This window comes from Musca autumnalis, unplaced genomic scaffold (genome assembly GCF_047663935.1).
Source record: "Musca autumnalis isolate F117 unplaced genomic scaffold, ASM4766393v1 scaffold_9, whole genome shotgun sequence".
NCBI classification, from domain to species: Eukaryota; Metazoa; Arthropoda; class Insecta; order Diptera; family Muscidae; genus Musca; species Musca autumnalis.
The window spans coordinates 665,106-690,161 of record NW_027412450.1 but is presented as its reverse complement, the minus strand read 5'-3'; the positions used below and the strand labels follow the sequence as shown (position 1 = coordinate 690,161).

General features: G+C 29.5%; 1 protein-coding gene across 9 annotated transcripts in view; it reads right to left on the bottom strand.

The window, feature by feature from the left end:
- The window catches only part of LOC141388256 (adenylate cyclase type 2-like), a 517,012-nt gene that overhangs the window by 4,721 nt on the left and 487,235 nt on the right, over nt 1-25,056 (bottom strand). For 8 of the 9 annotated variants that reach the window (XM_073958279.1, XM_073958284.1, XM_073958282.1 and 5 more), the window contains 12 exons: nt 23,113-23,245; nt 22,322-23,030; nt 15,710-15,805; nt 15,300-15,418; nt 11,717-11,943; nt 9,577-9,784; nt 9,209-9,513; nt 8,983-9,145; nt 8,700-8,912; nt 8,514-8,618; nt 8,419-8,436; nt 23-265 (listed from right to left, as the gene is read on the bottom strand). In XM_073958279.1, coding sequence (XP_073814380.1) covers nt 23-265; nt 8,419-8,436; nt 8,514-8,618; nt 8,700-8,912; nt 8,983-9,145; nt 9,209-9,513; nt 9,577-9,784; nt 11,717-11,943; nt 15,300-15,418; nt 15,710-15,805; nt 22,322-23,030; nt 23,113-23,245 — 2,539 coding nt within the window. The remainder of the gene's footprint in view (nt 1-22; nt 266-8,418; nt 8,437-8,513; nt 8,619-8,699; nt 8,913-8,982; nt 9,146-9,208; nt 9,514-9,576; nt 9,785-11,716; nt 11,944-15,299; nt 15,419-15,709; nt 15,806-22,321; nt 23,031-23,112; nt 23,246-25,056) is intronic. The other variant, XM_073958287.1, reaches the window with a different exon arrangement.

The window sequence follows — 25,056 nt, the reverse complement described above, 5'->3', positions numbered from 1 at the left end:
TTCTTTTTTCTCAATAACCCACCTGTAATCTACCCATGACACCGCACGAATCCATGCGTGATGCCACATTAACGGTATTACTCCAAATGTCATATTGCGGCTTTTGAGCTCCAATCACACCGGCAATGACAGGACCATGATTGAGGCCAATGCGTAGCCGAAAGCGTTGAAACGATTCACGATTTATGGAATCTAAAATTGACATCAATGCTATGGCAAATTCCACCAAAATGACAACATTATGTTCCTCGGTACGTTTCTCATCCTGTTCGTAGGGGGTGGGTGGTTGGGTACACGGTAGATTCATTTTCCAAGCATATGGATGTTGACAAAAGTAAATAACATTAAACATTGACATGTTATTAAGCCGTGGGCGAATATGATATGGGGAAGAGCAAGAAAGAAGGAAAGAGAAAAAAGAAAATTGATTAATCTCGTTATAAAGTAGAATCTTTAAATTGATAACTCAAATCCAATTAAATGGCAAATAAAATTATTATTTTGATTCATCAATGGAAAATATAGTTAGAGGGCATGATAACTAGGGGGTAAGTTATTATCGACAACTGGTGCTATGTTTGTATTGAATACTTTTTCTATAGGAAAACAACTTTTTCGCTGACTTTTGCTATTGAAAAAATTGTTATCGATGATTTTTTTCTATAGTAAAAGTTACTGTCGTTGACTTTTTGTATAGAAAAAGTTACTAACGATGGCCTTTTTTATAGAAAAAGTTACTAACGATGACTTTTTCTATAGAAAAAGTTACTAACGATGACTTTTTCTATAGAAAAATTTGTAAACGATGACTTTTTCTATAAAAAAGTTGTAATCGATGACTTTTTCTATAAAAAAGTTACTGTCGATGACTTTTTCTATAAAAAAGTTGTAATCGATGACTTTTTCTATAGAAAAAGTAACTGTCGATGACTTTTTCTATAGAAAAACCTACTGTCGATGACTTTTTCTATAGAAAAACCTACTGTCGATGACTTTTTCTATAGAAAAAGCCACTGTTGATGACTTTTTCTATAGAAAAAGCCACTGTCGATGACTTTTTTATTGAAAAAGTTACTAACGATGACTTTTTCTATAGAAAAAGTTACTAACGATGACTTTTTCTATAGAAAAAGTTACTAACGATGACTTTTTCTATAGAAAAGGTTACCAACGATGACTTTTTCTATCGAAAAAGTTACTAACGATGACTTTTTCTATAGAAAAAGTTACCAACGATGACTTTTTCTATCGAAAAAGTTACTAACGATGACTTTTTCTATAGAAAAAGTTACCAACGATGACTTTTTCTATAGACAAAGTTACTAACGATGACGTTTTCTATAGAAAAAGTTACTAACAATGACTTTTTCTATAGAAAAAGTTACTAACGATGACATAGATAGATAGATAGATAGATAGATAGATAGATAGATAGATAGATAGATAGATAGATAGATAGATAGATAGATAGATAGATAGATAGATAGATAGATAGATAGATAGATATTTAATAGAAAACGTTTTGAATCGAATACTTTTTCTACTTCTTCTTCTATGGAAAAATTTGTTATAGATGACTTTTTCTACAGAAAAATTTACTGTCGATGACTTTTTCTATAGAAAAAGTTACTAACGATGACTTTTTCTATAGAACAAGTAACTAACGATGACTTTTTCTACAGAAAATATTACTAACGATGACTTTTTCTACAGAAAAAGTTACTAACGATGACTTTTTCTACAGAAAAAGTTACTAACGATGACTTTTTCTACAGAAAAAGTTACTAACTATGACTTTTTCTATAGAAAAAGTTACTAACTATGACTTTTTCTATAGAAAAAGTTACTAACGATGACTTTTTCCATAGAAAAAGTAACTGTCAATTACTTTTTTCTATAGAAAAAGTTACTGTCAATGACTTTTTCTATAGAAAAAGTTACTAACGATGACTTTTTCTATAGAAAAAGTTACTAAGGATGACTTTTGCTATAGGAAAAGTTACTAACGATGACTTTTTCTATAGAAAAAGTTGTTTTCGATGACTTTTTCTATAGAAAAAGTTACTAACGATTAATTTTTCTATAGAAAAAGTTACTAACGATTAATTGTTCTATAGAAAAAGTTACTAACGATGACTTTTTCTATAGAAAAAGTTACTAACGATGACTTTTTCTATAGAAAAAGTTACTAACGATGACTTTTTCTATAGAAAAAGTAACTAACGATGACTTTTTCTACAGAAAAATTTACTAACGATGACTTTTTCTATAGAAAAAGTTACTAACGATGACTTTTTCTATAGAAAAAGTTACTAACGATGACTTTTTCTATAGAAAAAGTTCTTGTCGATGACTTTTTCTATAAAAATGTTACTGTCGATGACTTTTTCTATAGAAAAAGTTACTAACGATGACCTTTTCTATAGAAAAAGTTACAAACGATGACTTTTTCTATATAAAAAGTTACTAACGAAGACTTTTTCTATAGAAAAAGTTACTAACGAAGACTTTTTCTATAGAAAAAGTTACTAACGATGACTTTCTCTATAGAAAAAGTTACTAACGATGACATTTTCTATAGAAAAGGTTACTAACGATGACTTTTTCTATAGAAAAAGTAACTGACGATGACTTTTTCTATAGAAAAAGTTACTAACGATAACTTTTTCTATAGAAAAAGTAACTGACGATGACTTTTTCTATAGAAAAAGTTACTAACGATAAAGTCATCGACAGTAACTTTTTCTATAGAAAAAGTCATCGACAGTAACTTTTTCTATAGAAAAAGTCATCGACAGTAACTTTTTCTATAGAAATAGTCATCGACAGTAACTTTTTCTATAGAAAAAGTCATCGTTAGTAACTTTTTCTATAGAAAAAGTCATCGTTAGTAACTTTTTCTATAGAAAAAGTCATCGTTAGTAACTTTTTCTATAGAAAAAGTTGTTTTCGATGACTTTTTCTATAGAAAAAGTTGTTTTCGATGACTTTTTCTATAGAAAAAGGTACTAACGATGACTTTTTCTATAGAAAAAGTTACTAACGATGACTTTTTCTATAGAAAAAGTTACTAACGATGACTTTTTCTATAGAAAAAGTTACTAACGATGACTTTTTCTATAGAAAAAGTTACTAACGATGACTTTTTCTATAGAAAAAGTTACCAACGATGACTTTTTCTATAGAAAAAGTTACTAACGATGACTTTTTCTATAGAAAAAGTTACTAACGATGACTTTTTCTATAGAAAAAGTTACTGTCGATGACTATTTCTATAGAAAAAGTTACTGTCGATGACTTTTTCTATAGAAAAAGTTACTGTCGATGACTTTTTCTATAGAAAAAGTTACTGTCGATGACTTTTTCTATAGAAAAAGTTACTGTCGATGACTTTTTCTATAGAAAAAGTTACTGTCGATGACTTTTTCTATAGAAAAAGTTACTGTCGATGACTTTTTCTATAGAAAAAGTTATTGTCGATGACTTTTTCTATAGAAAAAGTTACTGTCGATGACTTTTTCTATAGAAAAAGTTACTAACGATGACTTTCTCTATAGAAAAAGTTACTAACGATGACTTTCTCTATAGAAAAAGTTACTAACGATGACTTTTTCTATAGAAAAGGTTACTAACGATGACTTTTTCTATAGAAAAAGTAACTGACGATGACTTTTTCTATAGAAAAAGTTACTAACGATAACTTTTTCTATAGAAAAATTGACTAACTATGACTTTTTCTATAGAAAAAGTTACTAACGATGACTTTTTCTACAGAAAAAGTTACTGTCGATGACTTTTTCTATAGAAAAAGTTACAAACGATGACTTTTTCTATAGAAAAAGTTACTAACGATGACTTTCTCTATAGAAAAAGTTACTAACGATGACTTTTTCTATAGAAAAAGTTACTGTCGATGACTTTTTCTATAGAAAAAGTTACTGTCGATGACTTTTTCTATAGAAAAAGTTACTGTCGATGACTTTTTCTATAGAAAAAGTTACTGTCGATGACTTTTTCTATAGAAAAAGTTACTGTCGATGACTTTTTCTATAGAAAAAGTTACTGTCGATGACTTTTTCTATAGAAAAAGTTACTGTCGATGACTTTTTCTATAGAAAAAGTTACTGTCGATGACTTTTTCTATAGAAAAAGTTACTGTCGATGACTTTTTCTATAGAAAAAGTTACTGTCGATGACTTTTTCTATAGAAAAAGTTACTGTCGATGACTTTTTCTATAGAAAATGTTACTGTCGACGTCTTTTTCTATAGAAAATGTTGCAGTCGATGACTTTTACTATAGAAAAAGTTACTATCGATAACTTTATCTATAGAAAAAGGTACTGTCGATGACTTTTTCTATAGAAAAATTTACTGTCGATGACTTTTTCTATTGAAAAAATTGTTATCGATGACTTTTTCTATAGAAAAAGTTACTGTCGATGACTTTTTCTATAGAAAATGTTACTGTCGACGACTTTTTCTATAGAAAAAGTTACTGTCGATGACTTCTATTGAAAAAATTGTTATCGATTACTTTTTCTATAGAAAAAGTTACTAACGATGATTTTTTCTTTAGAAAAACTCCTTAACGATGACTTTTTTTAGTAGAAAAACTCATCAACGATAACTTTTCCTATAGAAAACTTACTGTCGATGACTTTTTCTATAGAAAAAGTTACTGTCGATGACTTTTCCAATAGAAAAAGCCACTGTTGATGACTTTTTCTATGGAAAAAGCCACTGTCGATGACTTTTTTTTAGAAAAAGTTACTTGTTGATGACTTTTTCTATAGAAAAAGTTACTGTCGATGACTTTTTCGATAGAAAAACCTGTTTTCGATGACTTTTTCTATAGAAAAAGTTGTTGTCGATGACTTTTTCTATAGAAAAAGTTGTTGTTGATGACTTTTTCTATAAAAAAAGTTGTAGTCGATGACTTTTTTTATAGAAAAAACTACTAACGATGACTTTTTCTATAGAAAAAGTTACTAAAGATGACTTTTTCTATATAGAAAAAGTTACTAAAGATGACTTTTTCTAAATAGAAAAAGTTACTGTCGATGACTTTTTCTATAGAAAAAGTTCTTATCGATGACTTTTTCTATAGAAAAACTTCTTATCGATGACTTTTTCTATAGAAAAAGTTATTATCGACGACTTTTTATATAGAAAAAGTTATTATCGATTACTTTTTCTATAGAAAAAGTTATTATCGATTACTTTTTCTATAGAAAAAGTTATTATCGATGACTTTTTCTATAGAAAAAGTTATTATCGATGACTTTTTCTATAGAAAAAGTTATTATCGATAACTTTTTCTATAGAAAAAGTTGTTGTCGATGACTTTTTCTATAGAAAAATTTGTTATCGATGACTTTTTCTATAGAAACATTTGTTATCGATGACTTTTTCTATAGAAACATTTGTTGTCGATGGCTTTTTCTATAGAAAAAGTTGTTGTTGATGACTTTTTTAATGAAAAAAGTTGTTGTCGATGACTTTTTCTATAGAAAAAGTTGTTGTCGATGACTTTTTCTATAGAAAAAGTTGTTGTCGATGACTTTTTCTATAGAAAAAGTTGTTGTCGATGACTTTTTCTATAGAAAAAGTTGTTGTCGATGACTTTTTCTATAGAAAAACCTGTTTTCGATGACTTTTTCTATAGAAAAAGTTGTTGTCGATGGCTTTTTCTATAGAAAAAGTTGTTGTAGATGACTTTTTCTATAGAAAAAGTTGTTGTCGATGACTTTTTCTATAGAAAAAGTTGTTGTCGATGACTTTTTCTATAGAAAAAGTTGTTGTCGATGACTTTTTCTATGGAAAAAGTTGTTGTCGATGACTTTTTTCATGAAAAAGGTTGTTGTCGACGACTTTTTTCATGAAAAAAGTTGTTGTCGATGACTTTTTTCATGAAAAAAGTTGTTGTCGATGACTTTTTTCATGAAAAAAGTTGTTGTCGATCACTTTTTTCATGAAAAAAGTTGTTGTCGATGACTTTTTCTATAGAAACAGTTGTTGTCGATGACTTTTTCTATAGAAAAAGTTGTTGTCGATGACTTTTTCTATAGAAAAACCTGTTTTCGATGACTTTTTCTATAGAAAAAGTTGTTGTCGATGGCTTTTTCTATAGAAAAAGTTGTTGTAGATGACTTTTTCTATAGAAAAAGTTGTTGTTGATGACTTTTTCTATAGAAAAAGTTGTTGTCGATGACTTTTTCTATAGAAAAAGTTGTTGTCGATGACTTTTTTCATGAAAAAAGTTGTTGTCGATGACTTTTTTCATGAAAAAAGTTGTTGTCGATGACTTTTTCTATAGAAAAAGTTGTTGTCGATGACTTTTTCTATAGAAAAAGTTGTTGTCGATGACTTTTTTCATGAAAAAAGTTGTTGTCGATCACTTTTTTCATGAAAAAAGTTGTTGTCGATGACTTTTTCTATAGAAAAAGTTGTTGTCGATGACTTTTTCTATAGAAAAAGTTGTTGTCGATGACTTTTTCTATAGAAAAAGTTGTTGTCGATGACTTTTTCTATAGAAAAACCTGTTTTCGATGACTTTTTCTATAGAAAAAGTTGTTGTCGATGGCTTTTTCTATAGAAAAAGTTGTTGTAGATGACTTTTTCTATAGAAAAAGTTGTTGTCGATGACTTTTTCTATAGAAAAAGTTGTTGTCGATGACTTTTTCTATGGAAAAAGTTGTTGTCGATGACTTTTTTCATGAAAAAGGTTGTTGTCGACGACTTTTTTCATGAAAAAAGTTGTTGTCGATGACTTTTTTCATGAAAAAAGTTGTTGTCGATGACTTTTTTCATGAAAAAAGTTGTTGTCGATGACTTTTTTCATGAAAAAAGTTGTTGTCGATCACTTTTTTCATGAAAAAAGTTGTTGTCGATGACTTTTTCTATAGAAACAGTTGTTGTCGATGACTTTTTCTATAGAAAAAGTTGTTGTCGATGACTTTTTCTATAGAAAAACCTGTTTTCGATGACTTTTTCTATAGAAAAAGTTGTTGTCGATGGCTTTTTCTATAGAAAAAGTTGTTGTAGATGACTTTTTCTATAGAAAAAGTTGTTGTTGATGACTTTTTCTATAGAAAAAGTTGTTGTCGATGACTTTTTCTATAGAAAAAGTTGTTGTCGATGACTTTTTTCATGAAAAAAGTTGTTGTCGATGACTTTTTTCATGAAAAAAGTTGTTGTCGATGACTTTTTCTATAGAAAAAGTTGTTGTCGATGACTTTTTCTATAGAAAAAGTTGTTGTCGATGACTTTTTTCATGAAAAAAGTTGTTGTCGATCACTTTTTTCATGAAAAAAGTTGTTGTCGATGACTTTTTCTATAGAAAAAGTTGTTGTCGATGACTTTTTCTATAGAAAAAGTTGTTGTCGATGACTTTTTCTATAGAAAAAGTTGTTGTCGATGACTTTTTCTATAGAAAAACCTGTTTTCGATGACTTTTTCTATAGAAAAAGTTGTTGTCGATGGCTTTTTCTATAGAAAAAGTTGTTGTAGATGACTTTTTCTATAGAAAAAGTTGTTGTCGATAACTTTTTCTATAGAAAAAGTTGTTGTCGATGACTTTTTCTATGGAAAAAGTTGTTGTCGATGACTTTTTTCATGAAAAAGGTTGTTGTCGACGACTTTTTTCATGAAAAAAGTTGTTGTCGATGACTTTTTTCATGAAAAAAGTTGTTGTCGATGACTTTTTTCATGAAAAAAGTTGTTGTCGATGACTTTTTTCATGAAAAAAGTTGTTGTCGATGACTTTTTTCATGAAAAAAGTTGTTGTCGATCACTTTTTTCATGAAAAAAGTTGTTGTCGATGACTTTTTCTATAGAAAAAGTTGTTGTCGATGACTTTTTCTATAGAAAAAGTTGTTGTCGATGACTTTTTCTATAGAAAAAGTTGTTGTCGATGACTTTTTCTATAGAAAAAGTTGTTGTCGATGACTTTTTCTATAGAAAAACCTGTTTTCGATGACTTTTTCTATAGAAAAAGTTGTTGTCGATGGCTTTTTCTATAGAAAAAGTTGTTGTCGATGGCTTTTTCTATAGAAAAAGTTGTTGTAGATGACTTTTTCTATAGAAAAAGTTGTTGTTGATGACTTTTTCTATAGAAAAAGTTGTTGTCGATGACTTTTTCTATAGAAAAAGTTGTTGTCGATGACTTTTTCTATAGAAAAATTTGTTGTCGATGACTTTTTCTATAGAAAAAGTTGTTGTCGATGACTTTTTCTATAGAACGAAATTTTTATCGATGACTTGTTGTGTAGAAAAAGTTGTTATCGATGCCTTTTTCCGTAGAAAAAGTTGTTATCGATGACTTTTTCTATGGAAAAAGTTGTTGATGACTTTTTCTATAGAAAAAGTTGTTATCATTGCCTTTTGGTTTTTGATTTTGATATTAAATGCTAACTTACCGCAAAATTACGCATCAGCTGCATGCGCAAACAATATTTCAGGTATTATTTCAAGAAAATTCGGAAAGGATTACTTTTAAATTCGTTGGACTTACCTTGGCTCCCTCCTCCTTGCCCGGCCTTAGACCGGATGCACACATATAGGTACTTGCGATGGTTTTAATTTTTTCGATGCCACTAAATTTGGGTTTTAACAGTAACTGAAAAGAAAAACAAAAACAATGGAAGGAGGTTCCTATTAAGTAACGGTTGTGTTATCGAAGGGGTCTCTCACCACATACCTTATCAAAGTCGCATATAATTTCGTTCAGCAATCTTAAACATTCTAGGCCCTGCTTATTTACATCGGTTTCATCATAGAACTCCTTATAGTTGGGGATGGAGGCAAACATTACGGCAACACAGGAATAACTTTCATGATACAGCTCTGAGGGATTCTGTTGGCTCAAGAAGTGGGTGGCAACGTGGGCGGGTAAAATATTTTCCAAAAGGATCTAAAGAGAGGGAGGGAGAGAGAGGAATTACTAGATACCATGTTATTTTGTTCGAGATATCTGACTTTACCTTATTAATACCCCTCATGGTTTCGACTTCTTCCTGTTCCACTTTTAGCTTGGCCTTCCACAGGAAATCTGTGCGGGCCACATATTCTCCCTGGCGATCCAGGGTGTGTAAAACAGCCACCACAAGCAGTAATAATAGGAAACTTTTAACTTCAATGGGCAAGCTGGAGTGGGAGAGAAGTTATTTAGTAAAAGGAAAGACGTTTTGTAAGAGTCCTTGGACTTACTAATCCATGCGATAGCGAGCATTGTAGAGCTCAAACAAGTTACTGAAATGCAGCACCACAATTTGACACACCGCCGCCACAACCATGGCAAAAAATTTCAAAATAAATCCGGATCTTAGGAAAGCCGAAACCGCAGCCAAACTTATGGCACAACAGAACAGATATATCGGTGCAATTTGTAGATCGGGAAAGGGTGTTATTGTGTCGATATCAGGTATTGATGAGTCATTGGATATATTCGAGATACCGGTGAGATTGAGATTTGAGGCCGCCGAGTCGCCATAGTCTTCATAGGCGAAGTTGATCTGAAAGAAATTAGGAATGATTATAGAGGGTAACGCGGTATTCTGGGAGGAGTGTGAGCTTACCACACTAAATACCGCACAGGCCGATATTAAAATATTCACAATAATAAATATGGCCATGCGCAGAAAACGACTACTGGCCACCACCTGCCCAGGGCCATTGCGATCCGGTGTTGTCGAATTGATATCGGGGACATGCATATTACTCAGATATAGGAACAGACTCAAAGAGATAAATGTTGCGATCAGGGAACCCAACAAGGCAAGATTGCTGAAAGAAGACCAAATTTTAATATTTTCAATAGGAAAGGCTGTTATCGACAACTGTTTCTATAAAAAAGTTATTATAGATAACCATTTCCATGGAAAAAGTAGTTATTGATAACTATTTCCACGGAAAGAGATGTTATCGATGACTTTTTATTTAGAAAAATTTCTTATCGATGACTTTTTCTACAGAGAATGTTGTTATCGATGGCGGATTCTATAGAAATAGTTGTTGTTGATGACTTTTTCTATAGAAAAAGTTGTTATCGAGGACTCTTGCTGTAGAAAAAGTTGTTATCGATGACTTTTTCTATAGAAAAAGTTGTTATCGATGACTTTTTCTATAGAAAAAGTTGTTATCGATGACTTTTTCTATAGAAAAAGTTGTTATCGATGACTTTTTCTATAGAAAAAGTTGTTATCGATGACTTTTTCTATAGAAAAAATTGTTATCGATGACTTTTTCTATTAAAGAAGTTGTTTTCGATAACTTTTTCTATAGCAAAGGTTGTTATCGATGACGTCTTCTATAGAAAATGTTGTTACCGATGTCTTTTCCTGTAGAAAAAGTTGTTATCGAGGACTTTTTCTATAGAAAACTGACTTTTTATAGAAAAAGCTGTTATCGATTACTTTTTCTATAGCAAACGTTGTTATCGATGACTTTTTCTATAAAAAAAGACGGTATCGATGACTTTTTCTATAAAAAAAAGTTGTTATCGATGACATTTTCTATAGCAAAAGTTGTTATCGATGACGTCTTCTATAGAAAATGTCGTTACCGATGACTTTTTCTATAGAAAAAGTTGTTATCGATTACTTTTTTATAGAACATTTTTTATCGATGACTATTTCTATAGACAAAGTTGATATCGATGACTATTACTATAGACATAATTGTTATCGAAAACTATTTCCTTAGACAAATTTGTTATCGGCAATTATTTCCATGGAAAAGTTCTTATCGACAACAATTTCCATGGAGAAAGTTGTTATTAGCAACTATTTCCAATGAAAAAGTTGTTATCGACAATTATTTCCATGATAAAAGTTGTCACCTACAACTATTTCCATAGAAAAAGTTGTTATCGACAACTATTTCTATAGAAAAAGTTGTTATCGACAACTATTTCTATAGAAAAAGTTGTTATCGACAACTATTTCTATAGAAAAAGTTGTTATCGACAACTATTTCTATAGAAAAAGTTGTTATCGACAACTATTTCTATAGAAAAAGTTGTTATCGACAACTATTTCTATAGAAAAAGTTGTTATCGACAACTATTTCTATAGAAAAAGTTGTTATCGACAACTATTTCTATAGAAAAAGTTGTTACCGACAACTATTTCTATAGAAAAAGTTGTTATCGACAACTATTTCTATAGAAAAAGTTGTTATCGACAACTATTTCTATAGAAAAAGTTGTTATCGACAACTATTTCTATAGAAAAAGTTGTTATCGACAACTATTTCTATAGAAAAAGTTGTTATCGACAACTATTTCTATAGAAAAAGTTGTTATCGACAACTATTTCTATAGAAAAAGTTGTTATCGACAACTATTTCTATAGAAAAAGTTGTTATCGACAACTATTTCTATAGAAAAAGTTGTTATCGACAACTATTTCTATAGAAAAAGTTGTTATCGACAACTATTTCTATAGAAAAAGTTGTTATCGACAACTATTTCTATAGAAAAAGTTGTTATCGACAACTATTTCTATAGAAAAAGTTGTTATCGACAACTATTTCTATAGAAAAAGTTGTTATCGACAACTATTTCTATAGAAAAAGTTGTTATCGACAACTATTTCTATAGAAAAAGTTGTTATCGACAACTATTTCTATAGAAAAAGTTGTTATCGACAACTATTTCTATACAAATATTTCTTCCTCCTTTTTATTAACTCTTCCCTTTCAAAATGTTATACTCACATATCCATAACAATCAGCTGAACTGCCGCAATTGAAATGAAGAGCAAAAAAGCGCAGATTAAATCATAGCGAAAATGAGTATCCGGCTGGGCGCGATACATTACTTCACGCGGTGTATTGCGATACCACATAGTGAGTGGTTTCAATTCGGTGGGTGGTCCAAAGCAATTGAAATTAAAACATTTACGCTCTGGTGGCAATAAATTTGATTCAATCATGGCGATACTCTGGAAGAAGGAAGGAAGCAAGCAAAAAAGAGACGACAAGGAAAAGAAGGTAAATTAAATAAATATAAAGGTGACAAACACACAAGGCGTGCAAAAGAGAATTAAGCAAAATCACTTTAAATAGAGTCGCAGCAGGTGTGAAGATGATAGTAGCTTCAATGACAGCACACCTCTGGTGATGGTAGCCCTCCTTTTCCGTTCAAAGTCAATTTGATGTGGAGGTGTGTGGATGTTTCACACATTTGTTGACATGTTAAGGACTGGTTTAATAACTTCTTTGAGGTCCAAATGTTGAACAAGTGTTTTTGTTTTCGATAATTCGAAGGACATGTATGGCGGCACTGTTGAGAACTAACCGGAAAAGTTGATATCGGACACTCTTTTTATAGTAAACGTTGTTATCGAACAACTTTTCGAGAGAAAATATTGTTATCAAACAATTTTGCTTGAAAAATATTGTTATCGAACAATTTTTCTATAGAAAATGTTGTTATCGAACAAGTTTTCTATAGAAAATTTTGTTATCGAACATGTTTTCTATAGAAAATGTTGTTATCGAACAGTTTTTGTATAAAAATGTTGTTATCGAACAACCTTTGTTTACAAAATGTTGTTATTGAACATTTTTTCTATTGAAAATATTGTTATCGAACAACTTTTCAATAGAAAATATTGTAATCCAAGAACTTTTTCATAGAAAATGTTGTTACCGAACTACTTTCCCATAGAAACCGTTGTTATCGATCAACATTTCTATAGAAAATGTTGTCAGCGATCAACTTTTCTATAGAAAATGTTTTTATCGAAAAACTTTTCCATGGTAAATGTTGTTATCGAACAACTTTTCTATAAAAAATGTTGTTATCGAACAACTTTTTCATAAAAAATATTCTTATCGATAAACTTTTCTATAGAAAATTTTGTTATCGAACAACTTTTCTCCAGAAAATGTTGCTATCTAACAACTTTTCTTTAGAAATTGTTGTTATCAAACAACTTTTAAAACACTGTTTTTATCGAACAACTTTTCCATAGAAAATTTTGTTATCGAACAAATTTTCCTTAGAAAATGTTGTTATCGCACAAGTTTTCCTTAGAAAATGTTCTTATCGAACAACTTTTTCATAAAAAATATTGTTATCGATACACTTTTCTATAGAAAATGTTGTTATCGAACAACTTTTCTCTAGAAAATCATGTTATCGAACAACTTTTCTTTACAAATTGTAGCTATTGAACAACTTTTCCCCAAAAACTGTTGTTATCGAAAAACTTTTCTATAGAAAATATTGTTATCGAACAATTTTTCTTTAGAAAAGGTTGTTATCGCACAACTTTTCCTTAGAAAATGTTGTTATCGAAAATTGTTTATATAGAAAATATTGTTATCGAACAAGTTTCTTATAGAAAATGTTGTTATCGAACAACTTTTCTTTAGAAATTGTTCTTATCGAACATCTTTTCTAAAAAAATATTGTTATCGAACAATTTTTCTATAGAAAATGTTGTTATTGAAAAATTTTTCAATTAAAATGTTGTTCTCGAACAACTTTTTTTTAGAAGTTTTTGTTATCGAGCTTTTCTATAGAAAATGTTGTTATAGAACAACTTTTCTGAAGAAAAAGTTGTTATCGAACATTTTTTCTATAGAACATATTGTTATCAAACAAGTTTTCTATAGAAAATGTTGTTATCGAACAACTTTTCTTTAGAAATTGTTGTTATCAAACAACTTTAAAAAAACTGTTGTTATCGAACAACTTTTTTATAACAAATGTTGTTATCGATAAAGCTTTCTATAGAAAATGTTGTTATCAAACAACTTTTCTCTAAAAAAATATGTTATCGAACAATTTTTCTTAAGAAACTGTGGTTATCGAAACTGTTGTTATCGAAAAACTTTTCTATAGAAAATATTGGTATCGAACAACTTTTCTATTGAAAATGATGTTATCGAAATCTTCTCTATAGAAATGTTGTTATCGAACAACTTTTCAATAGATAATGTTTTTATCGAACTACTTTTTAATATAAAATGTTGTTATCGAACAACTTTTCTATAGAAAAGGCTGTTATCGAACAACTTTTATATAGAACATTTTGTATCGAACAAGTTTTCAACAGAAAATTTTGTTATCGCAATACTTTTCCATAGAAAATATTGTTATCGAAAAGCTTTTTTAAAGAAAATGTTGTTATCGAACAGATTTTTTGTAGAAAATGTTTTTATCGAACCACTTTTCTATAGCAAATTTTGTTATCGAACAACTTTTCTTTAGAAATTGTTGTTATCGAACAACTTTTCCATAGAAAATGTTGTTATCGAACAGCTTTTTAATAGAAAATGTTGTTATCGAACAACTTTTCTACAGAAAATGTTGTTATCGAACAATTTTTCTATAGAAAATGTTGCTATCGAACAACTTTGCTATAGAAAATGTTGTTATCAAACAACTTTTATGTAAAAAATTTTGTTATCGAAAAACTTTTTATAGAAAATGTTGTCATCGAACAGATTTTTTGTAGAAAATGTTGTTATCGAACCACTTTTTCATAGAAAATGTTTTTATCGAACAACTTTTCCATAGAAAATGTTGTTACCGAACAACTTTTTAATAGAAAATATTGTTATCGAACAACTTTTCTACAGAAAATGTTGTTATCAAAAAACTTCTCTATAGAAAATTTTGTTATCAAAAACCTTCTCTATAAAAAAATTTGTTATCGAACAACTTTTCTTTAAATATATTGTTATCGAATAACTTTTCTCTTGAAAATGTTGTTATCGAACAACCTCTCTTAAGAAAATGAAACATATTTTTCGTTTTCAACATCATCCGTGCTATATTCAGCCATGTGACTCAATCCCCAGGCATCCTGGCTTCAAAGGCAATAACTTTTTGACAAAATAACTCCAACAACATTTACGAGAAAAAAAACAACAAAATTTAGAGTCATGTAAAGCCACAACAACATGCCATAGTCAACTGTTGCCATAGTCATGCTCGGGGTAATGTCCAGAATAAAGTCAAGGCACACATATTCCACTCCGGTTGTTGCCTGCGTATGTGTTAATGACATATTGGGATAAACCAAAGTTTGAGTAAAACAATTTCAGAAAATTTAATTTTCACATAACTTTTGGCATGTTAGGGGACTATGAAAATGGCAAAAAGGAATAAAGGAATCCCTCAATCTAAGCAATTTACGCTGTTGCTTTTATGTGGTAAGAAAATGTCGTATACTTTGGTTTCCAAAAATGTGTTTCGGGTAATTGGATTTTATCACCCCACCACCTCCACACCTGCTTGCTTACGGAGAATAGAAAATTAAACTTTAGCAAAGAAAATACTTACGGCCAAACCAATATTCTTAACCAATTTCGATTCGGCAATATTAGCAAATGGTCTATCAGCTCCCCAGCATTCAACGTATTTGGTCATCTTCGATGAAGGGCGATTGCGAGAAACGTGACCTGTGGACAGGAAGGGAGGATTCAAAGTAAAAGCAAGTGATATCCTTTAAAATGTAGTTAAAAACAAATAAAATTCAATTTTTATTGAAATAAAGTTCTCTTCATTTCGATGGTCAATAGTTTCTCTCCATCTCAAGGTGATTGCAAGAAATAATTTCATTTACTTAAAGTTTTCATTTCTAACGAAAAGTTCAAAGTTTTCCATTCAATGGATGGTTTTGGTGCATGCCATATAGCATGTCCATGTTTGCAGATTGACTGATGGATGGATGGATGCTGTTGCATACATACCTGCATGACTGCGAAAACTTTCATTTGTATGGAAGGACATTTTACGTTCGGTAAACGATGCAGATGAACGTCTTCTGTCAGCAAATGATATTAAACCTGGAAGTGAAAAAAAATTGGAAAATAGATAAATGTTAAAGGATAAGATATACTTAAGGAACAAATTCAATTGATAATAGCATTTTTATAGAAACAGTTATCGATAACAACCTCATCCACAAAAAAACCATCGATAATAAGTTTTTCTGAAGAAAAAGCCATCGCTAATAACTGTCGTTTCATAGAAAAATTAATCGATAACAATTTTTTCTAGAGATAAAGTCATCGATAAGTACTTTCTCTAGAGCAATATCGATAAAAAATTTTTCCATAGAAAAAACCATCAATAACAACTTTATCTAGAGAAGAATTCATCGATAACAACTTTTTATATCACAAAAGTCATCGATAGCAACTTTTTGTATAAGAAAATCTTCGATAATAACTTTTTCCATAAAAAATGTCATCGATAACAACTGCTTTCATGGAAAAAGTAACAGATAGCATGTTTTTTGTGGAAAAAGTCATCGAAAATAACGCTTTCTATAGCACAAGAAATCGATAATAACAATCTCTACAGAAAACGTAATCGATAACAATAAATTCTATAAAAACAGTAATCGATAACAACTTATTATATAGAAAATATATCGATAACATTTTTTTCTATGGAACACGACACCTATGACAATTTTTTCTATAGAAAAAGTCATCGATAACAACTTTTTCTATAGAAGAAGTTAGCGATAACAATTGTTTCTATAGAAAAAGATATTGATAGAAACTTTTTGAATGAAAAGCGTCATTGATAACTAGTTTTTGTATAGAAAACTTCATCGATAACAATTTTCTATGGAAAACAACATTGATATCTACTTTTTCTAGAAAAATATAATCGATAACTATTTTTTCTAGAGAAGATAACAACTTTTTCTAAAGAATAAGTGATCGATAACAACTACTTCTATACAAAACACCATCGATAACATTTATTCCTCTAGAAAAAATTATTGAAAACAACTTTTTCTTCAGTAACTACTTTTTCGAGAGAGAAACTCATTGAGTACAAATTTTCCTATGGAAAAAGTCGTCAATAGCAACCTTTCCTATAGAAAAAGTAATCGATAACAACTTTGTTTATAGAAAACGTGTTCGATAACAAGTTTTTCAATGGATAACGTCACCGATAACAAAATTTTCTATAACAAATTCATTGACAGCAAGTTTTTCTATGAAAGCAGTAATCGATAACAAGTTTTTATATGGAAAAAGTCATCGATAACAATTGTTTCAATGGAAAAAATTAACAATAACAAGTTTTTCTATAAAAAAGCGATCGATAACAATTTTTCAATGGAATACATCATCCGTAGAAATTGTTTCTATGGAAAAAGTAATCGATAACAACTTTCTTTTATGGAAACCTTCATCGATAACAAGTTTTTCTATAGAAAAAGTCGTAGAAAACATCTTTTGCGATAGAAAGAGTAATCGATAACAATGGAAAACGTCATCGGTAGAACAATTTTCTATGGAAAAAGTAATCGATAAGAACTTTTTCTATGGAAAAAATCATCAATAAAAAGTTTTTCTATTGAAAAGCGATCTATAACAACTTTTCAGTGGAAAACGTCATCGGTAGAAACTTTTTCTATGAAAAACAGACATCGATAACAAGTTTTTCATTAGAAAAAGTAATCGATAACATCTTTTAATATGGAAAAAGTAATCATCGATAACAAGCTTTTTTATAGAAAAGTCATCGATAACAACTTTTCAATAGATAAATTCATCGATAACAAGCTTTTCTATAAAAATATGATCGATAACAATTTTTCAATGTAAAACGTCATCGGTAGAAGTTTTCTCATTAGAAAAAATAATCGATAACATCTTTTAATATGGAAAAAGTAATCATCGATTACAAGCTTTTCTATAGAAAAGTCATCGATAACAACTTTTCAATAGAGAAATTCATCGATAACAAGCTTTTCTATAAAAATATGATCGATAACAATTTTTCAATGTAAAACGTCATCGGTAGACAACTTTTTCTAAAAACAACCTTTCCTATAGAAAAAGTCATCGATAACAACTTTTTTTTATAGAAAAAGTTATCGATAACAACTTTTTCTATGGATAACGTAACCGATAACAAATTTTTCTATAAAAAATCATCGATAACAAGTTTTTATATGGAAAAAGTCATCGATAACAACTGTTTCAATGGAAAAAAATTGACGATAACAAGTTTTTCTATAAAAAAGCGATCGATAACAATTTTTCAATGGAAAACATCATCCGTAGAAATTGTTTCTATGGAAAAAGTAATCGATAACAACTTTCTTTTATGGAAACCTTCACCGATAACAAGTTTTTCTATAGAAAAAGTCGTAGAAAACATCTTTTACGATAGAAAAAGCACCATCGATAACAAGTTTTGGCATAACATCATCGGTAGAACAATTTTCTATGGAAAAAGTAATCGATAAGAACTTTTTCTATGGAAAAAATCATCGATAAAAAGTTTTTCTATTGAAAAACGATCTATAACAAGTTTTTAGTGGAAAACGTCATCGGTAGAAACTTTTTCTATGGAAAACAGACGTCGATAACAAGTTTTTTCATTAGCAAAAGTAATCGATAACATCTTTTAATATGGAAAAAGTAATCGTCGATAACAAGCTTTTCTATAGAAAAGTCATCGATAACAACTTCTCAATAGAAAAATTCATCGATAACAAGTTTTTCTATAGATAGAAAAATTTTCTATGGAAAAATTATCGGCAACAATTTTTCTATGGAAACAGTCATCGATAACAAGTTTTTTTCGGTAGAAAAAGTCATCGGTAACATATTGTCTATAGAAAAAGTCTTCGATAACAAATTTTTCTATGAAAGCGGTCGCCGATAATAAGTTTCTCAATGGAAAAAAGTCATCGATAAAAACTTTTTCTATAGACAACGTCAAAAAGTCGTCATTAACAACCTTTCCTATAGAAAAAGTCATCGATAACAACTTTCCTTATAGCAAAAGTTATTGATAACAACTTTTTCTATGGATAACGTCACCGATAATAAATTTTTCTATAAAAAATCATTGATAACAAGTTTTTCTATGAAAGCAGTCATCGATAACAAGTTTTTAGATGGAAAAAGTCATCAATAACAACTGTTTCAATGGAAAAAAATTAACGATAACAAATTTTTCTATAAAAAAAGCGATCGATAACAATTTTTCAATGGAAAACATCATCCGTAGAAATTTCTCTATGGAAAAAGTAATCGATAACAACCTTTTTTATGAAAACAGTAATCGATAACCAGTTTTTCTATAGAAAAAGTCGTCGAAAACATCTTTTACGATAGAAAAAGTACCATCGATAACAAGTTTTGGCATAAAAAAATTGATCGATAACAATGGAAAACGTCATCGGTAGAACAATTTTCTATGGAAAAAGTAATCGATAAGAACTTTTTCTATAGAAAAAATCATCGATAAAAAGTTTTTCTATTGAAAAGCGATCTATAACAACTTTTCAGTGGAAAACAGACATCGATAACAAGTTTTTTTCTTTAGCAAAAGTAATCGATAACAACTTTTCAATAGAAAATTTCATCGATAACAAGTTTTTCTATAAAAATATGATCGATAACTATTTTTCAATGTAAAACGTCATCGGTAGATATTTTTTCTATAAAAAAATTAATCGATAGCAATCATCGGTAGAAATTTTTTATGAATAAAGTAATCGAAAACAACTTTTTCTGAGGAAATAGTCAAATTTTTTTGTAGATAAAGTTATCGAAACAACATTTTCTAAGGAAACGGTCATCGATAGCAAGTTTTTTCTGTAGATAAAGTTATCGATAACATATTTTACTATAGAAAAAGTCATCGATAACAAGTTCGATAAGAACATTTCAATGGAAAACATCATCGGAAATGGAAAACATTATCGGTAACAATTTTTTCTATGGAAACAGTCATCGATAACAAGTTTTTCAGTAGAAAAAGTCATCGGTAACATATTTTACTATCGGAAAAGCCATGGATAAAAACTTTTTCTAATGTAAAAGTCATCAATAACAATCTTTTCTATAGAGAAAGTCTTCGATATAAAGTTTTTCTATGGAAGCGGTCACCGATAATAAGTATCTCAATGGAAAAAAGTCATCGATAAAAACTTTTTCTATAGACAACGTCACCGATAATAAATTTTTCTATAGAAAAATTCATCGATAACGAGTTTTTGATACAGTTTTGTTTGTCGATAACAACTTTTTCTACAAATGTTCCATTAATGAGATGTTATCGATTTTTTCAATAGACTACCACCTTGGTAGTCGATTGATCTGTTTTTTTTTTTATCGATTACTCCTTCTACAGAAAAATGTGTTATCTATAACTATTCCATAGGAAAAATTGTTATCGATAAAGTTTGCTTTTGAAAATTATGTTATAGATTTCTTCTCACAAAACGTTGTTATCGATTACCTTTCAATAGCGGAAGTTGTTATCCATTACTTTGCCCAAAGAAAATGTTGTTATGGGTTAGACAAAAATTGTTATCGATTATTTTTTTTATAGTAAAAGTGTTTTTTTAGTGAGAATATATATTACCAATCAATTTTTCCGTGGAAAAGTGTTATCGATGACTTTTCCCATAAAAAATTTTGTTATCGATTAGCTTCTTAATACAAAAATTTCTTATCGATTACTTTTTTCTTAGAAAAACTGGTTATCGGTTACTTTTTTATTGTAAATTTGGTTACCGCTAATTTCTTTTATAGAAAAACATTGTTATCGAGTATTGTTTCCTTAGAAAAGTTTGTCATCGATTATATTCTCTATAGAAAAAAATGTTATCGATTATTTTCCCATAAAAAATTTGTAATCGTTTAGTTTTTCGGTCGAAAATGTTGTTATCGATGAAATTTTCTATAGTAAAAGGTGTTATCGATGGCTTTTTCTATAGAAAAGGTTGTTATCGATGATGAAACTGTTATCGATTACTTTTACATCGATAGTTTTTTCATAGAAAAAGTTGATACAAAAAGTTGTTAAAAAAATTACTTTTTTCATAGAATAAATGGTTATCGATAATTTTTTCCATAGAAAAAATTGTTATCGTTTACATTTTCGGTAGAAACATTTGTTATCGATTACCATCACAATATAAAAATTTGTTATCGAATATTTTTTTCATAAAATTAATGGTTATCGATTTTTTTTTCAAAAGAAAAGTTTTTTTATCGATTTTTTCCGTCATCGATTACATTCTGTATAGAAAAAAATTTATCGATTATTTTCCCATAAAAAATTTGTTATCGTTTAGTTTTCCGGTCGAAAATGTTGTTATCGATGAAATTATCGATGGCTTTTTCTATAGAAAAAGTTGTTATCGATGATATTTTCCATAGAAAAAGTAGATATCGATTATTTTCCATAGAAAATCCTATTATCGATCAATTTTACATCGATATAGTAAAAAGTAAAAGGTGTTATCGATGGCTTTTTCTATGGAAAAGGTTGTTATCGATGACATTTTCCGTAGAAAAAGTAGATAGCGATTATTTTTCCATAGAAAAACGTGTTGTGGATTACTTTTACATCGATAATTTTTTCATAGAAAATTTGTTATCGATTACATTCTCTACAGAAAAAAAAATTGTTACAAAAAGTTGTTCAAAAAAAATACTTTTTTCATAGAATAAATGGTTATCGATTATTTTTTCCATAGAAAAAATTGTACATTTCCGGTAGAAACATTTGTTATCGATTACCATCTCAATATAAAAATTTGTTATCGAATATTTTTTCATAAAATTAATGGTTATCGATTTTTTTTCAAAAGAAAAGTTTTTTTTATCGATTTTTTTCCGTCATCGATTTCATTCTCTATAGAAAAAGTTTTATCGATTATTTTTCCATTAAACAATTTATTATCGTTTAGTTTTTCGGTCGAAAATGTTGTTATCGATGAAATTTTCTATAGTAAAAGGTGTTATCGTTGGCTTTTTCTATAGAAAAGGTTGTTATCGATGACATTTTCCGTAGAAAAAGTAGATATCGATTATTTTTCCATAAAAAAACTGTTATCGATTACTTTTACATCGATAATTTTTTCACAGAACATTTGTTATCGATTACATTCTCCATAGAAAAAGTTGTTACAAATTACTTTTTTCATAGAATAAATGGTTATCGATTATTTTTTCCATAGAAAAAATTTTTATCTTTTACTTTTTCCGTATAAACATTTGTTATCGTTTACCATCTTAATAGAAAAATTTGTTATCGAATATTTTTTCATAAAATTAATGGCTATCGATTTTTTCCCACAGAAATAGTTCTGGATAACAAGGAGTACTTCATCAATAGTTAACTTTTTTCGATAACATTTTTTTGCATTCAATTTAGTGTTCATAATCAATTTCCCTTTTGCTCTTTTTCCCCTCTTCGATAACTAGCCTTGTGCAAATTGAGTATCGGAAACTGACTTTTATTCGTGCCATCATAAATAGCCCCTTGCAGGCAAAATTATTGCCTGAAATTGACACATGCACACTTACCTTGCACTGATAGTTTCCGTTTGCTCTTTGCTGTCTCTGGTACATCGGAAGCTAACAAATTATTGCCAGTTGTGGTTGTTCCTGATGCAGCATTGCTGGTATTAACTGAGTTGGCGGCAATCGCATTACCACCGTTCAAAGTCGGGGATGAGTCTAGATTTGCCAGAGGATTTTCAGTTATATTCGTTGCTGGGGTGGTAGAACCACCACCACCACTATTCCCGCCCTCGCTGCCACTGGCACTTAGAGCATCATCATTGGGTAGGCTAAGAGATGACTTGGGCGTTAGGGAGGCATGAGTATTATTGGTGGCTATCTCTGGGGCTGAATTGTGATTTGCTACCGATTCGGGCAGCAACTGTTGCTGTTTATTGGCTTCGTTTTGTCTTAGCTCCACGTTATCCTCATCTTCTTCTTCTTTAATTGACATCGATGTCGTTGTTGAGGATAATTGTGGCAGTTTTGGTTCAGGACTGCTGCTGCCACCTCCTGCAGTGGTTGTTGGTGCTGTTGCTGGTGGCGAGTGGGGATTGTCTACACCCTTGAAATTGACAATGGTCAGGGGTAGAAGTTTTTCCGTTGCCTCAGCATCGGCATTATGACCACTGCTGTAGATATTATTGTGTTTATCCGTGGGATTATCTGCATCCTCCAGGGAGTTACTGCATTCGATGACACGTGGCACAGGATGTAAAATATAGGTGGGTTTCTAGAGCGTTAGAAAAGAGAGCAAGATTAAAATCACTTACTTTAAATTCAAATATTTCAGCCCCTCAATTGACGAGCTTTACCTTTGGTGGTACAATTAAATATGTCTCTATTTTATGATCTGCCAAATAGGAATCACGGCTGCCGCCATTTCCTTCCTCAACTTCAAATTTCCCATTGAGAAAATCCAAAGTTTGTTTGGTGATGTGTACTCGTCTGTGATATTTAAAAAGAGGAAATAATTTTGAGAAAAATAAATAAATAAAAAAAAAATCGTTCGGTTGTTTGTTTTTGTTGTGTTTCCTTTTTCGTGGTGAAAATTGGTTTCACTTGATTGAGTTTTTTTATTTATTTTGGATTGTTTTCTTTGTGTTGATGAGCAGAATATTGGTTTTTAATGATGATGGAGAGGTTGCCCATTATCAGTAAGAAATTATCCGGCATAAAGACGCATAGGGCAGGAGCCAAAAGGAATATATAACAGTTGGTCTGTTCCAGTACTGCAATCTAATAATTTTTACTGTTTTTTTTTTCGATAACATAAAGGAAAAAATGTTATCGTAGTAAAAAATAGTTGCTTCTTGCAGGTTCTGGAACAGACCAAGTATTTAATATAAAAGAAAGTTGAATAACCCATTTTTCTATAAAAAAAGTCATCGATAACAAAGTTTTTCATAGAAATATTGTTCAATAACAAGTGTTTTTACAGAAAAACGCATAGATAACAAGTTACTCTAGGGAAAATGTTATCGATAACAAAATGTTCTAGAAAAAACTAATCGATAACAAGTTTGTTGAAAAATGAGTGATCGATAACAAATTTTCCTAAAGGACATATCTCCGATAACAATTTTTTTAGAAAGCCGTCGATAACAAAAATTTCATAGAGATAATCATTGATAACGACATAATACTAAAGAAAAAATCATTGATAACAACTGTTTCTAAAGATAATGACATCTATAATGGGTTTTTTCTACAGGAAAAATATTCGATAAGAACATCTGTTAATGAAAATGTCATCGATAACAATATTTTCTATAGAAATGCTGCTTGATAACAAGTTTTATCATAGAAATTGTCATTGATAACAAGTTTTTCTAACTAAAATATTATCGATAACAACATTTTATAGAGAAAAAAGTCATCGCTAACAACTGTTTCTATTGAAAATGTAATCGATAACATATTTTCCTAAAAGAAAAATCTGCGATAACAATGTTTTCTTCCCAAAAGCTTTCGATCACAACAATTTCATCGAAATAGCCATCGATAACAACATAGTTCGAAAGAAAAATTAATCGATAACAACTTTTTCTAAAGATTAGTCTTCGATAACTCCTATTTCTACAGGAATTATATTTAATAACAATATTTTCTATGGAAAATGTCTTTGTTAACAACTTTTTATAAAGCAAAATATATCGATAATAACATAATAACTTTTTCTATAAAAAAAATAATCGACTGTAACATTTTCTCTACAAAAATAGTCGATAACAACAATTTTTTCTTCACAAAAGCTTTCGATCCCAACAATTTCATCGAAATAGTCATCGATGACAACATAGTTCGAAAGAAAAATTAATCGATAACAACTTTTTTTTAAAGATTATTCATGTAGAAAAAGGAGTTATCGAAGACTCTTGTTTTCTACAGGAATACTATTCGATAACAATATTTTCTATGGCAAATGCCTTTGTTAACAACTTTTTATAAAGCAAAAGCTATCGATAATAACATAACAACTTTTTCTATAAAAAAATTAATCGATTGTAACATTATCTATACAAAAGTAGTCGATAACAACTTTTTTCTTAGAACAAATCACCGATAACAACATTTTCTTTAGAAAAAGTCTATAACAAAAGTCGATAACAACTTTTTCGTAAAAAAATTAACCAATAACAACTTTTTCCGTAAAAATATAAGCGATAAAAATTTTTTTTCAGTAGAAGTATTCCATATCGAAGTATTTGTAATCGATAACTACTTTTTCTATAGAAACAGTAATCGATAATAACATT